The sequence below is a fragment of the Dendropsophus ebraccatus genome, unplaced genomic scaffold (genome assembly GCF_027789765.1).
Source record: "Dendropsophus ebraccatus isolate aDenEbr1 unplaced genomic scaffold, aDenEbr1.pat pat_scaffold_523_ctg1, whole genome shotgun sequence".
Taxonomy (NCBI): Eukaryota; Metazoa; Chordata; class Amphibia; order Anura; family Hylidae; genus Dendropsophus; species Dendropsophus ebraccatus.
In genome coordinates, this window is record NW_027210124.1 from 79,844 (window position 1) to 102,226 (window position 22,383).

Here is a 22,383-nt window from a genome sequence, read left to right on the forward strand (position 1 = left end):
GCTCCTCTCCCAGGGAATGTGGAATACCAGACAGGTTACTATCTCTCCGGAGTAGGGCTGCCAGGGGTTCCATGGAGAGGATAAAGAGGAGGGGGGACAGGGGGCAGCCCTGCCTCGTCCCGCTCCCCAGCCGAAAGGACGGGGAAAGCAAGCCATTCAGCGCAATGGATGCTTCAGGGTGATGGTACAATATAGAGACCCAAGAGATAAAAGTGTCACCAAATCGGAATCTCCGCAACACCTCCACTAAAAATGGCCACTCGACCGAATCAAAGGCCTTGGCCAGGCCCAGTCCCGCCCAAGAGACATTCCAAGTTGTGTGATTATCTGAGCACGACGCAAGTTATCTGAAGTGCTCCTGCCAGGCACAAAACCTGATTGGTTGCTGTGAATGAGATATGGAACAATTTTGTTAAGGCGGAGTGCTAGCACTTTAGTGAGCAATTTATAGTCAGAATTCACCAACGAGATTGGGCGGTATGAGCTACAATCAAGTGGATCTTTATCTGGCTTCAAAATGAGCACTATGTTGGCGTTATAGCAAGAATCGGGAAGCCTACCTAACTCCAGGGATGCGTTAAGGACCTTTAGGAAAGCGGGCAGAAGGTGATCGGAGTATTGGGCATACACCTCTATAGGGATTGCATCCGGACCCGACGCCTTACCTCTCGCCGTCGCCTTCTGTGCCTCCTGTAATTCCTCCAGCGTAATGGGAGCATCAAGCTGGGTTCGGGTCTCCTCCGTAAGCTCAGGTAACGGGATGTTAGACAGGAATTGGGCTATTTCCTCTGTAGAGGGTACAAGATGAGAGGTGTAAAGGTCAGAATAAAAGGATGCACTATATCAACACTAGCAGTCAGGACCGTACCCTGGGAGGATCGTATTTTAAGTACTGCTGGAGAGGCGCTATTGCGATGGATTAGCTGAGCAAGGAGGCTACTTGATTGGTTACCCAGATCAAAGTATTTTTGGGAAAGAAAGAACATTCTTCGTTTAGTTTTATCATGGAGGTGTGACATATAGGCTCTACCAGCCTGTAACCACTCCAGCCTGTTACTATCTGTGGGTTGGGCAATAAATATCTCCTCTCTACGCTTACAGTGAGAAGCGAGATCATCCTCCTGTCTGACTGTCTCTCTTTTGATGTAAGATATAGAGGATTGGATACAGCCCCGAAGGTATGTCTTCAGGGAATCCCAAAAAGCAGAGTGATTATCATCAAGCCTGTTATCAGTTAAGAACATCTGTAGCTGATCATGTATTCTATCATTATCCTGCATGAGAGACAGCCAGAAAGGATGTATTTTACGCGGGCCTCTGTTCGCCATACGTGGCAAGATATTGAAATCCGCCAGCAGAGGTGAGTGGTCTGATATACCTCTCGGTAGGTGGGAGATGGAGACTAGAACAGAATTGATAGCTGGATTTTCAAACATATAATCCAGTCTAGATAGGGAATTTCTACTCAGTGTGTGGCAGGTATATTCAGAGGCATGAGGATGTCTGGATCGCCACAAATCTATCAAGCCAATTTCCTCAGTGAACTGTTGAAAGGGAGAGGGTTGAGAGGGGGAAGGGGCAGACGGGGGTGGATATAGCTTGTCACGGCTGACGTCCCATAGCATATTAAAGTCTCCCATGCACAGAAACAGAGATTGGGGATACATTGCAGCAAAGTTAGCGGCATCGTGTAAAAGTTGCAGGTTCGCAGGGGGAGGCAGGTATAGTGCAATAATAACCACTGGCTGTGTCTCCAACCATCCTTGAACAAATAAGGCTCTACCTTCAGGGCCCTTAAACAGTCTACCTGGTTCCCATCTAACAGTCTTGTGGATCAGCAGGGAAACTCCTCTAGAATAAGAGGTATGCGTGGAATGTGCCGCCCACTGAATCCACGGTTTAGAGAGACAGCCAGTGGTTGAGGGGGTCAAGTGGGTCTCCTGGAGACGTATAATTTGGGGGTTGTGGTTGTGTATGTAGGCAAAAGTGAGGGACCGTTTATGTGGGGAACCCAGTCCTCTTACATTAAGAGAAAAGACACGGAAGGACATGGACACTACAAACACGACTGGGTAACAAAAAAAAACGGACAAACAAACAACTAAAACAGCAATGGATGTAAAACAGATGCACGTGGCACAGAAGATAACGGGGGAGTCTGTGATATAAATAGAAAATCACAGACTATAGATAGGGGTAGTCCGAGATCCATCGGTACTCCCGCCGTCCCGCCATATGCAATATTGAGAAGGAGGGTGGATTCTAACTCAGCAGGTTGCACGCAGTATCTAACCAGCACCTCATAAACAGGTCAAATAGAACAATGCTGGCACCCCGGAAGCAAGTATAACCACTAACGGTATACGGCAAAATTAGGTAACTATACAGTTATGCACAGCAGTATCATGAGAGGTAAAACTAACAAGAAACATAAGAACATGACATAGTCACTGGGTGATCAGCGGTCCCGCTGAGGTGGTCTCTCACGGAGCTGTAACCACTCGTCCGCCTCGGCCGACGTGTTGTGAACGCACCCTTAAGGTGTTTTCTGGGCCAACCGATGAGCTATCCAAAAAATAGTGTGGTGCCAACACCTGGCACCATCAGCCGTTTGGTGCTGCACTACACATTGAACACTGTCTCCATTTACTGTGTGGCGATCTGTAACTGCAGTTCAGTTCCTATTCACTTGACTGGGACTCGAGCTGCAGTTACACATCACCACCGCTACACATTGAAAAGAGACAAACTCCATATACTTTATAGTATAGTGCAGAACAATTTTTTACCCCATTTTTTTTTTTCTCATTTAAAACCAGGGGTTTGTCTTATCATCAGGTGCATCTTATAAAGTGAAAAATATTCCTTGATCTCCCCCAGTGCCTGGTTTATTAGAGATGGTATCCCCTTCAGGCTTTCACCTAATGTGGAGAGGTATGGGTAGCAGAAGTCTAGATGAGGCTGCTTTATGCCAAGGCTTCTAGTCCTGATTAGGTTTCATTTCATAGCAGAGATAATAGTCTCCCAGTAAAAGCATGGATTGGTCCACAGAGAGACTGGGGTGCTTTCTAATGCTGCCTGGCATTGGGTTGGTGTATTTTGGTGACTTTTTGATTACTTTCTATTCCCTGAGGAATACATGTGTTTGCGTTATAGTATGTGGCCTTAGAATAGATGCGGCAGTGTCACCAAACTTTTTTCTGTAAGATCTGCAAATTTTTTTCAATCAGGGACAGGGGCTGCATTATTCTGTTCTTCTAAAAACAGTTCCACAGTTGTCTTTAGGTTGTGCTTGGTATTATAACTCTGTTGTGTTCACTTCAATAGAACCGAGCTACAATACCACAGATAGACCAAGGATAGGTGTAGTGCTGTTTCTGGGGAAAGAGGCAGCCATGTTCTTCTTATCCTGGATTGCACCATTAACTCCTGTCGATTGTGGCTGACACCGATTTCTACACTGCACTATACAAGACCCATGTATGTGTGCCTCCAATATTTGGGCCCTTGTGGAAATTTAAAAAAAAAAAAGAAAAAAGAAAATAATTGGCTACAGCATGTATAGTACTAATAAACAAGACAAACTATTTTCTTTTTACAGTAGTTAAATTTGTGTGTAAGTGTAATGCCAGCACTTACCAATACACCAATATTGTTTTATTTTGTTGCCCAAAATTTGTATATGACCATTATGCCAGTTATTACATTTAGTAATTTTTTTGTACTCATGTTTTCCTTATACACTTACAGCATTTTGTCCTTACCACATTGGACACTTCTCTGTTGTTGGACTTGGGTTTGATTGTTATGTGAGTATATACAAGTGATTTCCTCTGTTAAATCTTTGCCGTAGATTCATTTTGCAGATATGTATGCGTTTAGTTACCAGTATTCAAATGTTTAATTAAATACAAGCTATTAAGGGGGTTAAAAAGCAGATATGGTTGTATGCACATGCTTAAAGTGTGCCTTTCATAAAAAAAAAAACTTGATATATCATACATTATGTTAAGTTTTGATTGGTTGGGGTCTGAGTGTTCAGACTGTGACTGACTGAGAGAACGAGCCGGGAGAAGTGTGCACTTTTACTACATTTTCTTCCTGCTCTGTGTCACATGATCGAGGTGGGCTTCCAATGCAAAAATGGGGTGAGGAGTACGTATCAATGTAATAGCCTCCTCACTCATTCTACTGATCGGTCAGGGATTGACCACTGCACACTATAATTTTTGTCCCTTCCCTAGAATCGTGCACCTGATCTAGGTTTGGTGAGCTGTCCCCTTACGTGAATTCTAAATAGGACACCATGTGTTCATTGATTAGTATTATTCTGTATTAAGTTCTTTGAAAAAAAGCTATTGATTGCATTGAAACGTAATATTTTAATAAACATATTGTGAATAGATGTTATTTTCTATTACAGGTAAAAGCTTCCCACTTTGAAGGACTTATAACTACAATAGTTGGATATGTTCTCCTGGCTGTCACGTTGATTCTGTGCCATGTATCCTTTTTATATGCTTAGAGCAGGTCCACACTTTCTGACTCTCATGCAATGGCTGACTTAAGCTGTTTTATATACTTGATTTTTTTCTTTAAAGGGTACCTATCATTTAAACAAACTTCTGATATACCATAGCAACACATCAGAAGTTTGTATCGGTCTTCATCCCAATGCTGGGACCCCCGCAAATCAAAGGAAATGACATGTGCAAAAAATTCTTTCTCAAGTCTTCCAGTACTTATCAGCTGCTGTATGTCCTGCATGAAATTATATTCTTTCCAATCTGGAGAGGTTTTCTAAGGGGATTTGCTACTGCCCTGGATAAGTCTTGTCACAAACAGATGTGACAGCAGAGAGCAATGTCTCAGACTGGAAGGAATTTATACATAATAGGGCCACAAGCCCAAGGCACACATGTACTGGCTCCCACTAAGTGTAACACATAACTTTCACTAATAAAAGAGTATATTCATAGCGGCCTAAATTTATGAACGCACCCACTCCTGTCCTTCCTCAATCACCTATTGAACCCAGTAGGGTATCAGTCATGAGTCTACCGACTAAGTGGAGTGGTATGGTATATCTAACTTTCACAAGACAGCTAGTGGGCTGTACTTACAGAATTACAGAGGTATTTCGGTATTATTTTACTTTGTGTGCACTTAACCTTTGGCCACATTCACAACCTTCCATAGTGCACCTGTAAATGCAGACCCACAATTACAGGCAGTACTAAGGACCCATTTATTTAAATGGCCCTATTTACACTTTTTGTACATGCTGCGGTGTGTGTGTGTATGCAGCCTAAGGATGCACTTCCATGGCTATAGACAGCCTTTGGAACGTGTGAATGATGCCTAAGAGCCATCTGCCAGTCATTTTCTGTGTAACTTTTGGTTTATTTCTTTTGGCTTATCAAAACTCTGAACTCAGTTTTTGTTTCTCTATTTAGTATAAAGTGTATTCATTCTTTACTGCTCAGCTGTATGACCCTCTATACGTTCATTTTTCTTAAGACATTTTTTCTAGAGTTTAGCAGCAGTTGTTAAGTTCCAGCGATCAAGACGAATATTGGGCATATGCTACATAGTTGTGAAGGTAAGTTATTAATGTTTTCACACTATATTGTGTGAGAAATACATTAGAAGACTGAAAAAAATGCGTCTGGGTTTAGACACTGTAAAATAAAAGCAAAATTTTTTCCATAAAATGTGGTCCTATTTTTAATCTAATGTGCTACACATCTGTCTGTGCAAACATTTTAAAATAAATGTATGCACATAGGATTTTTTTTCATAGACTTTAATGCAGCACATTATTAGATAAGAAAATGTGTATTGCTCTTGTTTTACTATATATAAATCTAGCCTGATATATAAAGAAACAGTCTGGCACATACTATAGCACAAATGTATGTTTATGTAATCACAGAATGGAGTGTTTATTATTATTATAATATTTATTTATTTTTTCTCCCTCCTAAAGGTTTCCTTACTGGTGGTTGTAGAGATTGGTGTTTTCCCCCTCATTTGTGGCTGGTGGTTGGACATTTGTTCTTTGGTAAGGATTTTAATTATTGATGCAGTTTAAACTGTTCAAAGAAAATAAGTGGTATTGGCATATGAATTTTAAATTTGTTTTTCTTATTTTCTGTGTATTTTAAATATGCTATATTTAATGACCATTTAAAGGCCTTCTTGATTTTACGGAATGGAAATTTTGTTAACAGCGACAGTCCTATTTGAATGGTCATAATACAACTTTGTTTGGAAGCTATGTATTTTTAACAGATTTATTCTGTCAGGACAAAATAGGTATAGACAATTTACACTTCTCTTACAACACCTTTTGGAAAAGGTTTTCCTGCTTTGTCCTAACAAGACATGATTCCATTGTTGATGAGCCGCAATATGTGACACAGCTGATGGACAGAAGCGGTTCTATTTGTGGAGAAAACACAGACCCCTTTTTTTTTTTTTTTTTTTAAAGAGGATGTACCATCAGGTACATCCTCTTTAATCTGACCCAGGGATAGAAGATCGCCATCACGGGGAAGCCGGTGCCGCAGTCCGTTTTTTTAACAGCGGGCCGGTTCCTGTTTACGGCACCGTTCTATCCACTGGAGCTGAAGCACAGGAGGCGGGCCAGCCCGTTCCCAGTGGGAGGGAATTCCCTCCCCTTTATGACGCGGCTTCATTAGAATCAATGGAGCTGCGTCATACAGGGGCGGGGGATTCCACCCACTGAAGGCGGCCCAGCCCGCCTCCCGTGCTTCAGTTCTGGCCCGGGACCCATGGATAAAATGGTGCCGTACACGGGAACCGGCTTCCCTGTGACGGTGCCGTTCTATCCCTGATGGTACATCCTCTTTAAGCTCTGGGCAATCCCTTCAAAAAAGGCCAGGGGTTGGTCATGTCCATTGTCAGTCGGGCACAACTGTGTATTCAGTAGGAAGTTCTTTATGTAAAACAAAACACAGATCTAAAAAGCAGCAACAGAGAAGGATGCCCAAGGACAACCAAGACCAAAAAAAGCTGGAGAAACAACTGGGGAAAAAAGGGACAGATTACAAATGATTCTCTATTCCAATAAGAAAAATTGGTTAGACAACCTATTTAAAGGACAACTCCCACAAAAATTTTTTTTTGCTCATTTAACACACATTACAAAGTTATATAACTTTGTAATGTGGTTAAATACCCGGCCTGGCCCCCTTCCCCCACTTTCGGACCCCCGACCACCCACCCCGGAAGTTAAGGAATGTATACATTACCTATTACGATCGTCACGGTCCTCTTCTCCGGGGCGGCATCTGGTGACGACGACGTCAGAGCCGAGGGGCGGTCCGGGTCTTCTTTCCTCCTCGGCGTCTTCATGCAAAGTGAATGGGGATGAAAAGGCTGCTGGTGCACATGCGCACCAGCAGCCTTTTCATTGGCTGGAGCGCATCACATGGCTTCCAGCTTGCTCAGCCCTGATTGGCTGAGCTTGCTGGAAGCCATGTGATGCGCTCCAGCCAATGAAAAGGCTGCCGGTGCGCAAGCGCACTGGCAGCCTTTTCCATCCCCTGGACCCGGAAGTCGGAGACATCGCTGGATGGCGGACGGCGGCGACGGAGAGGCGGACGGCGGGCGAATCGAGTGGCGATCGTCACCGGAGAGATGGTGAGTATGGTGTCTGTGTGTGTCTGTGTTTTTTTTTTTTTTGGGGGGTCCCGCGGGAGTTGTCCTTTAAAGTTTCTCTCAATCCATATGACTGCCAGGACCCACCAAACAGGAGTCCTGAACACCCCTGTTTGAAAGAAACAGTGGTTGAGTATGTACCCTTCCACTCTGTTCAAACTTTGGGTGACTACCACACAGTTTAAGTGTTCAGCGCTCATGTCATCGCTCATGTCATCTGCATGTGGCATCTTCAGCATTTGACCGTGTTCAGAATCTAAATTTGTACTGTGACTTTCATTCTCTGGAGTGATGGTGCTCCTACCGACCACTCATAAGCCGATGGCATGTCCTGGCAATATGTAATTACGTTAGATGTCACACTGGTATTCATATCCTCTCAAAGTAAGAAGCAAAACAAAAAAAACACATGACTAACTCTGGGTTCACATTGCGTTTTTGCAGTCTATTTTTTTCATTCACTTTATGCAAAACATGAATAAAAAACAGATGTATTTGTGTGCATGTTTTGATCCATTTTGACATGGTTGACCATGTTTTTGTGTATGCTAAAAAAAATATGGATGCGTTTTGATCCTTTTTTTTTTTTTTTTATAATGGAAGTCAATGGAAAAACGGATCATAACGGATGCACGCAAATACATCAGTTTTTTATTATCCTTCTTTGCATCAGTTTTTGAGGGACACAGAACTGCTTAAGGCTGGGTTCACACTACGTATATTTCAGTCAGTATTGTGGTCTTCATATTGCAACCAAAACCAGGAGTGGATTAAAAACACAGAAAGGCTCTGTTCACACAATGTTGAAATTGAGTGGATGGCCGCCATTTAATGGCAAATATTTGCTGTTATTCTAAAACAACGGCTGTTGTATTGAAATAATGGCAGTTATTTTACTGTTATATGGCGGCCATCCACTCAATTTCAACATTGTGGGAACAGATCCTTTCTGTGTTTTTAATCCACTCCTGGTTTTGGTTGCAATATGATTGAGGACCACAATACTGACTGAAATATACGTAGTGTGAACCCAGCCTAAAGGTATACTTCGGCAAAAGTCTTTTCCTTTCAAATCAACTGGTTTCAGAAAGTTATATAGATTTGTAATTTCCTTTGATTTAAAAAATCTCAAGTCTTCCAGTACTTATCAGCTGTTGTATCTGTATGCCCTGCAGAAGTGGTGTATTCTTTCCAGTCTAACACTGGAAGCACTCTCTCTGCTGACGTCTCTGTCCGAGACAGGAACTGTCCAGAGAAGGAGAGCTTTTCTATAGGGATTTGCTGCTGCTCTGGACAGTTCCTGTCTTTAACAGATAGGATAAGGGGGAAAAAAGCAAAAGGCGGGAGGTGGCGCCTCATGTGATACCGTAGGTACCAGTGGATGAATAGAAAGGTAGATTGGAGGCTCACCTTAAAGCCCCTTGGGCTTGTTGCATATCACCCCTTTAGTGGGTTACTGTGTCTTGTATCAACTTGGCGTCTGTGTTCAGGGCTGCAGCTAGCTGGGAGAGACAAACCGGGATGCTCCCAAAGGGGCCCGTGGAAGTGCAGACAAATAGCGGAAAAAAGCGTCAAACTCCTAGATGCCAGCGCTGCCTCAGGGATATTACTATCATCGTTCCTGTGATTCCTCTGAGGCAGCGCTGGAATCTAGGAGTTTGACGCTTTTTTCCGCTATTTGTCTTTCTTTAACAGAGGTGGCAGCAGAGAGCACTGTGTCAGGCTGGAAAGAATCCACCACTACCTACAGGACATACAGCAGCTGATAAGTATTGGAAGACTGGAGATTTTTAAATAAAAGTAATTTACAAATAAATATAACTTTCTAAAACCAGTTGATTTGAAAGAAAAAAAATATCCCTGGAGTACACCTTTAAGCCTTGATAAAGAAAAAAGTAGGGCATTCTTTCCCCATGACTATACAGGGTTGGCTTTAAGGGCACACCTTCAGAGATATTTTAACTCCATTACAGACCTTTGTATCTCCATAACAACATATCAAAAGCACAATCTGTGTTGTCTGTCCTGCAGTTATGTTCCAATTTCCTCCTACTTGTATGATATATTGATTTACACATTTTAACTGATTGCTTCCTTTGTATTTCAGGAAATGTTTGATGCCACCTTGAAAGACAGGGAACTTAGCTTTCAGTCAGCACCTGGAACAACCATGTTTCTCCATTGGCTTGTAGGAATGGTGTATGTTTTTTATTTTGCATCTTTCATCCTGCTACTAAGAGAGGTAAGAGGTGGAAAAGATTCAGTAAATAAAATGTAGAATTATTCATGCATTAAAGGGGTGCTTACAACCAATCACTACCCTCAGTGGTCTCAAATACGAGAATGAGTGGAAAAAGGAGTACTTATTACAACTCCATTCAATTTAATAGAACTGAGTTGCGGCATGACGCCCATGCTAAACACAAGATTGGTGCTGTTTCCAGCAGAAAACAGCCCTATTTTTGTAATCCTGCTTAAAGGAGAAGTCCGGCCAAAATTAATTTTTGATATGTTGTTACTTATGAAAAGTTATACAAATTTCTAATGTACATTAATTATGGGAAATGCACATATACTGCTATTTCCCTTAATTTAGTAGATCAGGAAGTGTTAGAAATATCTCTGAAGAGGTGACGTCACGACCCAGGGTGTAATTCCTATGGAGTGTCCAGCAGGGGGCGCTCTCTATATAGAAGTCTATGGGACTTTATTGTTTCTATGGGTTTCTATGTAATGTAATGTAATGTAGTGTACAGTGCTTTATTGAATGAATACATCTATGGAATACTTTGGGGAGCAAGTGTCCTTGCTCCCCAAAGTATTGCATAAATGTATTCATTCAATACATTCAATACACAGTAAGCCCACCGATCCGCCGCATTTCCGCCGAATTTCCGCCGCATTCCCGCCGATCCGCCACACGCTGATCCGCCGCATTCCCGCCGATCCGGACCATATACATTGAACTACTGCTCCCATCATCTGCTTCTAGTATGAACAGGTGATGGGAGCTGTAGTTGGGTAATGGATATGACATGCCGCCGGGCGCAGGGGGGAGCCGCTCAGTACACAGCAGCGCTCCCCCCTCCTCCTCCTTCCGTGATAACTTCCGCCTATACCAATGCTGAGTCCCTGCCTGGCCGCCGCTCTCCGCTCTCCCCCCCATACATACCGGCTCCCGATGCATCCTGGTGTCCGCGCTGATGCCGGGAGCCGGTATATGTGAGCGGAGAGCGGCGGCCAGGCAGGGACTCAGCATTGGTATAGGCGGAAGTTATCCCGGAAGGAGGAGGAGGAGGGGGGAGAGCTGCTGTGTACTGAGCGGCTCCCCCCTGCGCCCGGCGGCATGTGATATCCCTTACCCAGCTACAGCTCCCATCACCTGTTCATACTAGAAGCAGATGATGGGAGCAGTAGTTCAATGTATATGGTCCGGATCGGCGGGAATGCGGCGGATCAGCGTGTGGCGGATCGGCGGGAATGCGGCGGAAATTCGGCGGAAATGCGGCGGATCGGTGGGCTTACTGTGTACTGAATGAATACATTTATGCAATACTTTGGGAAGCAAGGACACTTGCTCCCCAAAGTATTCCATAGATGTATTCATTCAATAAAGCACTGTACACTACATTACATTACATTACATAGAAACCCATAGAAACAATAAAGTCCCATAGACTTCTATATAGAGAGCGCCCCCTGCTGGACACTCCATAGGAATTACACCCTGGGTCGTGACGTCACTTCTTCAGAGATATTTCTAACACTTCCTGATCTACTAAATTAAGGGAAATAGCAGTATATGTGCATTTCCCATAATTAATGTACATTAGAAATTTGTATAACTTTTCATAAGTAACAAAATATCAAAAATTAATTTTGGCCGGACTTCTCCTTTAACTACTCCAAAGGTAACCAATCAGCAGGTTCCCAGGATGATGGTATAGAACTACTGCTGCAGCGGCGGCATGTACCAGCCATGGGCTGCAGCAGTAGCTTTAGTAAGGAGAAAAAGTACTTTTATTTGCTGCTCAAGGCAGGGAGAGGGGCAGAAACTAGTCATCTGGGTGGGGAGCCGCCTGTGACTAGACACAGCTCTCTGCATGTCAGCATGCTCTGTGGGCGATAATTAACAGGCAGAAAGGACACTAACTGCCTGATTGGTTCCCTTTTAAGTATTGTGATGTTTCTCTCTAGTGGGGAAATCATGGATAGAGCTTGCCTGATGATTAGAGATTGTTTTTAAAAACAATAAAAAAAACAACTGTACATAACTTCTCTTTCCAGTTTTGTGCATTGCCAACAAATTATTGGAGGGGGGATTGAGCAATTGAGCAAAGCAAGGGGAAACTAAAACCATACCTCTTTTTTTTTGTTTGTCCTGTGGGTCAAAATCAGATACCAGTTTTGAGTATTGTTATGGGCCCCCCTCTCTCCTATGTAAACAACTGGTTGTGTAAATTATCATGTTATTATTATTGTTTATTATTATCATCATTATTATTATTATATAGGTGCTAAGACCAGGAGTTCTGTGGTTTCTCAGAAATTTGAATGATCCAGATTTTAATCCAGTCCAGGAAATGATCCACTTGCCAATTTACAGACATCTTAGAAGATTTATATTATCTGTGGTAAATATCATAAGCATTTAGTTACTCTGGGTTTATGTACAAGAATTCACGTAACTGGTTATTTTTAAAGCATCCAAGCATTTGCAGATGTTTTTTTTTTTCAAGGGGGTGTAGTTAAAAAAAAAAATTCAAATTAACTGGTGCTAGATACAATGGTGCCTTGGAATACGAGCATAATTCGTTCTATGACCGCGCTTGTAATCCAAATCCACTCATAAACCAAAGCAAATTTTCCCATAAGAAGTCACTGAAATGCAGACAATTGGTTCCACACCCCAAAAATAATGATTTATTATTCTGAATAACATGTAAAACAAATGAAACAAACATTCAGAAACTGTTACTATACAGTAATGGAGAGGATGGGAAACACAAGGGCGGACACAGACTGCAGGGAGCATGAAGGAATGAGCAGGGCAGATGTGGGCACTTACATGCAGCACTCTCTGTCCGGGGAGAGAGCTGTTACAGGTATGAAGAGATTACCTCCACGGTCTTGTCTCTTGATGTAAGCCCCAGCCTTAAGTGGATCTGCTATAATTTGGAAGGTGAGGGAGACTTTCTGGGTCAGAGTACAGTACTGTAGACCTTGCTATGCAGACCATACCCCTCCCCCACTCGCGCTCCCACCCAGTACAGGGAGCTCTTAAACCAAAGCAATGCTCTTAAACCAAGTCATAATTTTGAAAAACTGTGAGCTCTTAAACCAAGTTACTCTTAAACCAAGGTACCACTGTATCTGTAATTTACTTATATTAAAAAATCTTCAGTCTTCCTTTATTTATCCGCTGCTGTAGGTCCTGCAGGAAGTTGTATTTCCAGTCTGGAGGCAGGAGAGGTTTTTTATGGGGATTTTCTACTGCTCTAGACAGTTCCTGACATGGACAGAGGTGGCAGCAGAGAGCACTGTGTCAGACTCGAAAAAATACACCACTTCCTCCAGGACATAGACTGGAAGGCTTGAGATTTTTCAATAGAATTAAAATACAAATTTCTGGCACTTTCTGGCGCCATTTGATTTTAAAGAAAAACATTTTTGGTTAACAACTCCTTTATTAAAAACTTGGAAGCTATAACGCACATCTCATCATAAAATATATAATTTTATTAAATGCCATTGAAAATATTCTATATGAAATATGATATAAAATTAAATTGTGTTACTAACATTTTATTTTTTAGGATGAGATGTATTTTTTGTGGGGCTTCTCTTGTGTTGTGTCACAATGATTTTTTTTGTTTGTTTGGCTGTGTACTTTTATTGTTAAAGTGGAAAAGCTATTTTTCTATAGCTTTTATTAAAAATTATGTTAGTTTCACTTCTACATCCTTTTCACTTTGGCACTGGTGTAACTGGTGTAACCTGCAGGGCTGTGGAGTTGGGGTCGTGGAGTCAGAGTCGAAGCTAGTTTTGGCTGGAGTCTGAGTTGGAGTCGGAAAAAAAATGTACCGACTCCAGCTTTAAAAAAAATCTTACAACAATTAAAAATTTTGTTTTAATATGATTTTTATAAGTTTTGCTCATCAATATATATTGAGCAATATTCTAATAGGACACTGGCCCTATTACATAAGGGTGGTCAGGGGAAAGTTGTCGGTCACTATTTGGCAGCTTGTTTCTGAGCTGGAAGAGTCCATTGTGTGTGTGTGTGGGGGGGGGGGGGGGGTGGGGGGATCTGTGCTGTTCTCTCCCTGGATGCTGGATGACTGTATATGAGCAGCAGTGTAATAAGAAGATATCCTGTGCAAGGCCGGCGTTAGGGGGGGGGGGGCAAGCAGGGCAAATGCCCAGGGGCCCCCTACCGCAGTTCCAGTGGAGAGGAGAGCACAGACAGCATCCTCCAGCGTCTGGGAGTGATCCCTGGCTGCTGCTATCAGGGGTCACGCAGAGGCTGCAGGACGCTGGGCTCGGTGTCTGCTCCCTCTCCCTCCAGCTCCTCTCCCTGCACGTGACCTCTTCCTCTGGTGTGGAGCTGTCGGGACGATGGAGGAGAGGGCTGCCGGGTGAGGATGACAGCCTGCTGCTGCTGCAAGGAACATGAGGGGGATTCACCACTACAACCAGCATGCTAGAGGGAGTAAGTATACTGTACATGTAGTGTGTAATGTGTATGAATGTAAGTGTATAATGGATGAATGTAGTGTGTGTTACATGTCATGTGTGTAGTGTATGGGCTGGATGGTTTGAATCTGTATAATGTGTTTTCATGGATGTGGGAGTGTGTGTATATATATATATATATATATATATATATATATATATATATATATATATATAATGGTGTGTGTGTGTGTGTGTGTGTGTATATATATATAATGGGGTGTGTGTGTGTGTGTGTATATATATATATATATATATATATATATATATATATATATATATATATATATATGCAAAAAAGGGGTCCGTGGAGCCTCAGTTACAAGTCTCAAAACACGGGAATAGCCAGATATCCCTCTCTCCAGAGAAGGAAGCCCATTGCCAAGGGGTGCCTCCTAGTGGGGAGAGCACCAAACCACCCTGATACGTAGTCCCTCAGGTCCTCACTCTGTTACGAGCTTTGGGACCTAAACAGGGAAACACCAGGGTGGCCCCTGCAAGTCAAAGTCTAACTCTGTGGCGAGTATAACGACATAAGACAAGGGTTACCAAGGCTAGGCATCCATCCACAGACTGCAGTTTCGGGGTATTTGCCCCTCGTCAGTGTGGAGCAGGATTCTGGCTACTGGGGCAATGACAAATAGACCAACAAAACACAACAATCACTGAACTCAGGGAGAACAGTGAAAAATTCCAATGGAGTACTCATTTAAGAGTCTCCATTGATTGTCCCATACAAAATTTGAATATGCGTGTGTGTGTGTATATATATAATATATATATATATATATATATATATATATATATACACACCATTATTTATATATATATATATATATATATATATATATATATATATATATATAATGGGGTGTGTGTATATATATATATATATATATATATATATATATATATAATGGTGTGTGTGTGTGTGTGTGTATAAGCACTGCTGACTCCAAGTGTTGAGGTGAATAGACTGTATATAGGAACTGCAGCCATTTTCCGGCCTCATCAGTCCTATGTCATTGCTGCAGCTCCTATGTATAGTGTATGATGACGTCACTAAGGCAATACGGTGTATTTTATTGAGAAAAAAATAAGGTGGTATTCAGTCCTTAGGTGGTGGTCACTGTATGGTGGTAATATTGGTCTGTATATAGTGTCATTATGCAGTGGTCACTCTTTGGCATTAATATTGGTCTGTATATAGAGTCATTACTGCCATAGATTGACTACCACATAATGACACTATATACAGACCAATATTACCGCCATACAGTAACCACCACATAATGACTCTATATACACACTATATACAGACCAATAGTACAACCATAGAGTGATCGCCACATAATATTGGTCTGTATATAGTGTGTATATAGAGTCATTATGCAGGGGTCACTCTATGGCGGTAATATTGGTCTGTATATAGTGTCATTATGCAGTGGTCACTCTTTGGCATTAATATTGGTCTGTATATAGCGTAAATATAGAGTCCTTATTGCCATTGACTACCACATAATGACATTATATACAGTACAGCCACAGTACAGTATATATAGTACAGCCATAGAGTGATCGCCACATAATATTGGTCTGCATACAGTGTATATAGAGTCATTATACAGGGGTCAGTCTATGGCAGTAATATTGGTCTGTATATAGAGTCATTATGCAGTGGTCAGTCTATGGCGGTAATATTGGTCTGTATATAGAGTGTATATAAAGTCATTATACAGGGGTCAGCCTATGGCAATAATATTGGTCTGTATATAGCGTTTATATAGAGTCATTACTGCCATAGATTGACTGCCACATAATGACTCTATATATACACTATATACAGACCAATAGTACAGTCATTTATTATACAGTGGTCAGTCTATAGCGGTAATATTGGAGTGTATATAGAGTCATTATGCGGTGGTCACTCTGGCGGTAATATTGGTCTGTATATAGTGTATATAGAGTCATTATGCGGTGGTCACTCTATGGCGGTAATATTGGTCTGTATATAGTGTATATAGAGTCATTATGGGGCGGTCACTTTTATGGTGGTAATATTGGCCTATATATAGTGTATATAGAGTCATTATGCGATGGTCACTCTATGGTGGTAATATTGGTCTGTATATAGAGTCATTATGGGGCGGTCACTTTATGGTGGTAATATTGGCCTATATATAGTGTGTTTTCTTCAATAACGGTATGGAGGTAATATTTGGTCCTGATTAAAGTGATTTTTTTTTTTTTTTTAAAGCAATTCATATAAATAGTTCTTGTGTTTACACCACTAGCGGCAGTCCTGACATTTAGCGGCAGTCCTGGCATGTAGGGGCAGTCCTGGCATGTAGGGGCAGTCCTGGCATTTAGCGGCAGTCCTGGCATGTAGCGGCGGTCCTGACATGTAGGAGCAGTCCCGGCATGTAGCGGCGGTCCCGGCATGTAGCGGCGGTCCCGGCATGTAGCGGCAGTCCCAGCATGTAGCGGCAGTCCTGACATGTAGCGGCAGTCCCGGCATGTAAACTTCTGAACTGAGTAAGGGCCCTAATACATGGAGCGAAAATTGTCCGAATCAGGACGCTATCGCTCTGTGAGGACACTGGGGAACATTTACAGGTAGTATATATCACAGACAAGGCCTGAGGACACCGGGGAACATGATCAGGTAGTATATATCACAGACATGGCCTGAGGACACCGGGGAACGTGATCAGGTAGTATATATCTTTATTGTTTACTATATACAGCAAGGATTGCACACACATCACTAATGATATACTGTATATATACACATAGGGGGAGATTTATCAAACATGGTGTAAAGTGAAACTGGCTCAGTTGCCCCTAGCAACCAATCAGATTCCACCTTTCATTCCTCACAGACTCTTTGTAAAATGAAAGGTGGAATCTGATTGGTTGCTAGGGGCAACTGAGCCAATTCTTCTTTACACCAGTTTGATAAATCTCCTCCATAGCTTTTGCTGTAGTAGGCTCTCTAAGCGAGCTCCATTCTACCAGATTGGCGCTCACTTCTGCAGACTATCAGGCCGTGTAATACGGCCTTAAAAGTGGCCGTACGCTTCCAATAACTGCTGGCTGAACAATCCTTCAGCTGACAATTATCTCTCCCATCTGGTCCCGTCCTCCCCATACACAGAAATTTGGCACATATGAGTTTTCCTGTGTTTTCTATGAGAGGGGAAAGCCATAGCCATACAGATCTGATGGCGGCTTATCTCTCTTAGAACAAAGAGGTTGGGCATTGATTTTCCATCAAGCTCGACCCCCTATGTCCACTGATATCATCTGTCAGAGGACTGTCCAGAGAGCCCCATACACCTTACACTGATGGCCGAACCCACCAGGAGCAACAGGTACCACCAACAAAAGAGTAAAATGTATGGGTACCTTAAACTGTTGCTAAAATATTTCAGCATTTGGGGCCCCACCTTTAACTTTGCCCAGGGCCACATCTAGTCTAAAACCGGCCCTGATCCTGTGTAATATAGAGGAGGAGGAGAAGATATAAGCAGTGTAGCATAAACCTCTGTCCTCAATGTGGTGTTTTTCTTCAGTGTTCTATGGCTGCAGCTCTGTGTATGCTATGGCTGCAGCAGACTGTGTGTGTGTGTGCGCTATGGCACCCATAGTGACCCCTCTATATCACTATGTGTGACTTTTCTATATCACTATGTGTGACCTCTCTATATCACTATGTGTGACCTCTCTATATCACTATGTGTGACCCCCTCTATATCACTATGTGTGACTTCTTTATATAACTATGTGTGTCCCCCTCTATATCACAATGACATCTATATTATTATTGCAGTGTATCTTTTTGTATGGTGAATATTTGGTTAGAAACATAGAAGATTGTCAGCAGAAAAAGATCCACCTGCTCCATCTAGTCTAGTTGTGAGTAGTTCAGGACATGGAGGCTGGAGACTCGCTGCATCCACTGCACACATAGGAGAGTCTGCTTTATATCTTTCCTTATTCCCTCAGAAGTTGCCCAGGATCATGTAGGACATTAGGGAGAAGCTGCTGAGCCAGTGTGATTAATAACTCCCCTGGTATATGACCGGCCATTTATGAAGGAGCAGGAGTCTGAGTCTGGCCTGATAAAATTCAGGAGTCAGAGTTTGAGTCAGAGCTGCGCTTACCGACTCCACAGCCTTGGTAACCTGCCCGTAGCAGCCAATCATAACTAAGCTTTAATTTTACTAACACTGACCTTGAGAATAAAGTTATTTACCCAGATTTTTAAAAGGGTGTAGAATAGAAGCTGATTTAAACTACCCATAATAACCAGTCACAGCTCAGCTTTCAGCTCTGGTAAAATGAAAGATGAGCTGTGATTGGCTATTTAACAATTTAGATGAAGTACAGGTACTTCTCCTGTCACTGACTCCTTTAGACAATGTGATCGCTATAGATCACTGTGTTTAAGGGGTTAATGACAAGAAGCTGTGTGATCATGGCTTCCTGTCACTATCCCTTTCTCCTGGGACACTAATGGGCTGCTTTAGTGTGATCAGTCCCGCACAAATTAAAACCTCCATGTCAAGCACGTTTATGCATGTTACTACTGCACGGGGCATCGTCATGACTGACGTGAAGATATTAAACACAAGAAAGAAAGTACGAACAAAACCAAAGTGCAAAAATGGAAATTGGCTTGGTCCCTAAGGGGTTAAATATTAAAATTTAGGGTGACTTTTTTTCAAACTTTGCAATAATTAAGTTATAAAATGCTAAAATGCTAAATCTTCTTTTTTTTTTTTTTTCCCCCCCGTTAGATTGTCTTTGGATCTATTGTAATACTTATGCTATGGCTTCCAATTCGTATCATGAAGCACATGCTGCCTACCTTTTTACCTTATAATGTGATGTTATACAGGTGAGTAATACTTATGTTGTATTCTTGAACACACCTCCTAAGTGATAAATATTAGTGAAAGTATCATTAGTACAATTTAATAAGATGAATCGCTTAATTAAATGTTATCATTGGAATACTATACATAAGCTAAAGAGACCGCTTTATTCTTGCAGGGACAGTTGGTATTGGATATTTTTGCATTTAGATCGCTTTATTTGGACTTAGGGCCCTATTCTACGGGTCCGATCAACAGTGTAAACGAGCGCTGATCTGCTAGATTGGCACTTGTTTACTGGGCCTATTCCACGGCCCGATGATCGTTTAGCGATGTCCTTGCAGCCCTTGCAGCATACATTACCTAGAAGGGCTTCTCCCCCGCTCCGTCTTCCTCCCCGGGTCCCGCGGCGCAGAATCAACTGCGGAGCGGCCTGACTGAGCTGTCAGACTGCTCAGCCAATCACTGGCTGCGGCGGTCCCGGCCTGTGATAGCAGCTCAGTCAGGTGGCACCGAAGCTGTTGCTGCGCGTGGGACCAGGATAAAGACTGAGAGGAGGAGAAGCCCTGCTAGGTAATGTATGCTGCTTCTTAAATCGTCGGTCGCCCGCCGCACACCTGCTATGGGTGACTGTTTATTTATGCCCAAACCTAAAATTATCGATCAGCCAATAACACGGGTCTTCACGGCAATAGCGCCAGCATTGGCCCCGCCCTCTGTGACATCATCACTGCATAGGCCCCGCCCCCTCACGACCATTGAAACACGCTGGCATAAAGGTCTAGGCCTGGGGCGTGGCTTAGCGCTTGAGCGGAGCGGTCGCATGTAGGCACAGCTCCCGTTCTGTGCCCGTCTTAGCTAGTCTCCTGCTGAATATCCTGACTCCTACCATCGTCTGCCTTACTCAGTACATCATGGGCAAGATCGGTAAGCAAGATTTCGGCAAATCGAAGGAGCGCCCTGGCACGGAGAAGCTCCGGGAATATGCTCGGGAAGATGACCAAGATGGCGCCGCTGATTTGCCTCATGCTGCGCAGCACGGGGCTGCTGCTGACGGAGATCCTGTAGCTGGTCCCTCTAGCCCTGAGGGAGATGCTGAACCCACGATGAGGGAAATCCTGCAAGCCATCACCTCATGTAAGTCAACCCTAACGGTTAAACTTGAGGAGGTAAAGATAGACGTGGGCCTCCTGCGGCAAGACCTGCATAAACTTAGAGGGAGGATAACGCAAGCAGAGGGCCGCATCTCCTCCCTGGAAGACGAGGTACACCCTTTGACAAATACAGTCTCTTCCCTGGAATCACAGCTCTCACTATACAAGCAAAAATCGGATGATCTAGAGAACAGGCTCCGACGAAATAACGTCCGAATCATTGGGATGCCTGAGAGAGCAGAGGGGCAGAATCCTACTGCTTTTGTGGAAAGATGGCTCAAGGAAACTTTTGCTGATACTAACTTCTCTATTGCCTTCACGGTGGAAAGAGCCCATAGGGTTCCTGCGCGCCCTCCCCCCCCCCAGACGCCGCCGCGCGCCCATTGTTTGCTCGCATTCTGAACTGCAATGATAGGGATCTTATACTCCGTGCTGCCAGACGCAAAGGAGAAATTGTGTATGACAACGTCAAGGTTTCCATTTTCCCTGACTTTTCAGCGGAGCTGCAAAAGCAGAGAGCCTCCTTCACCTCAGTTAAAGCCTGCCTCCGAGAACTTGGTGTGGCGTACTCCATGGCCTATCCGGCGCGACTGCGAGTTGTTGATGGAGACCGGGCAATCTTCTTTGCTACCCCCGCTGAGGCTGACGACTGGGCCCGACGACAGAGACGCCGCTCGCCCAGACCGGAGTGACACCCCGATGACCCTCTTTATGCCGGAGGAATATATCCTGATGGGTGATATCCTGTTAACCTGTTTATGTGGCATTGCCCCACTCTCGTTCTGTTTTACTTACTAGGCCGACTGGTAGGAACCACTTTCTGTTATGCGATGACAGGCTCTGCCCCATTAACAGAGCCACATCAATGCCATCAGTCTCTACCTATGTCTTAAACAGTCTTAGCCTTATCCTGATTGTGTTGACTACTGTGTCTTATGGACAATCCAAGGACGCTGTTTTGTTCCCGTTACAGGTTATTGTGTTTCTTGCTTTTTACCGAGTACTCGCTATGTCCATAGTATGTACTATCCGTCCAGTGATGCTTATAATGTTATGGTTGTATGTCCTGCTGCCAGGGTTATGTGGTTGCGGTAATGGCTGATTACACTATATTGTCATGGAACGTTAGAGGGTTGGGTTCTCCTAAAAAGAGGTCACTTGTATTCTCCCATATACGCCAATTCAATCCCATGATCAAGTGTCTGCAAGAAACACATTTGGTCCCTCAGAGAGTTAGCTTCCTCCGTAAGCCATGGGTACAGTGGAAAATCCACGCCTTCCATACATCCTATTCGAGGGGAGTCTCTTTCCTTATTCATCGAACCCTTAGATGGGAGCCGATATCTACCAAGGTTGATCCTCAGGGCAGATATGTTTTTATACATGCCTATATAAATAATATTGCATATGTGCTTATGGGTATATACAATCCTCCCCCCGCGAACCTGGATATAATACATCTGGCAGTTGCCTTTGCGGCCGACTACCCGAATGCCAGGTGTGTCTGTTTAGGGGATTTCAACTTAGTGCCTGATGGGATCCTAGATCGAACCCACACTAACCCTCCCGGAGGCTCTACGCCCCCCCCCCCCCTCCCCCTCCCCACAATGGTCATCCCTGGCTCGTTTAATGACAGAAATAGGCTGGATAGATGCTTATCGGGCACAAAATCCAACCCGTAGAGTGTACTCTTGTTATTCGCCTGGTAAGCAAGCCCATTCACGAATAGACTTGGTATACTGTAACTCACATATGTATAACGCTATCAAGGATGTCGCATATCTGGTTAGGGCTATATCGGACCACTCTCCGGTGGTCATTCACACTATTGCAGCCTCCTCTCTGGGTCCCCGACGCTGGAAGGTTAACCCCTTTTGGCTACAACTGATAGGCGATAATGATCGCATTCCCGATCAGTTGAAGGA

At 43.3% G+C, this 22,383-nt stretch overlaps 1 protein-coding gene across 1 annotated transcript in view; it reads left to right on the plus strand.

Annotated features, from left to right (window-relative positions):
• The window catches only part of LOC138777146 (E3 ubiquitin-protein ligase MARCHF6-like), a gene marked incomplete at its 3' end in the record, with an annotated part of 63,379 nt that overhangs the window by 34,187 nt on the left and 6,809 nt on the right, over positions 1 to 22,383 (plus strand). The window contains 7 exon segments of the mRNA XM_069956251.1: positions 3,751 to 3,809; positions 4,424 to 4,504; positions 5,534 to 5,602; positions 5,990 to 6,064; positions 9,794 to 9,928; positions 12,201 to 12,320; positions 19,227 to 19,327. Of these exon segments, the coding sequence (XP_069812352.1) occupies positions 3,751 to 3,809; positions 4,424 to 4,504; positions 5,534 to 5,602; positions 5,990 to 6,064; positions 9,794 to 9,928; positions 12,201 to 12,320; positions 19,227 to 19,327 (640 nt within the window).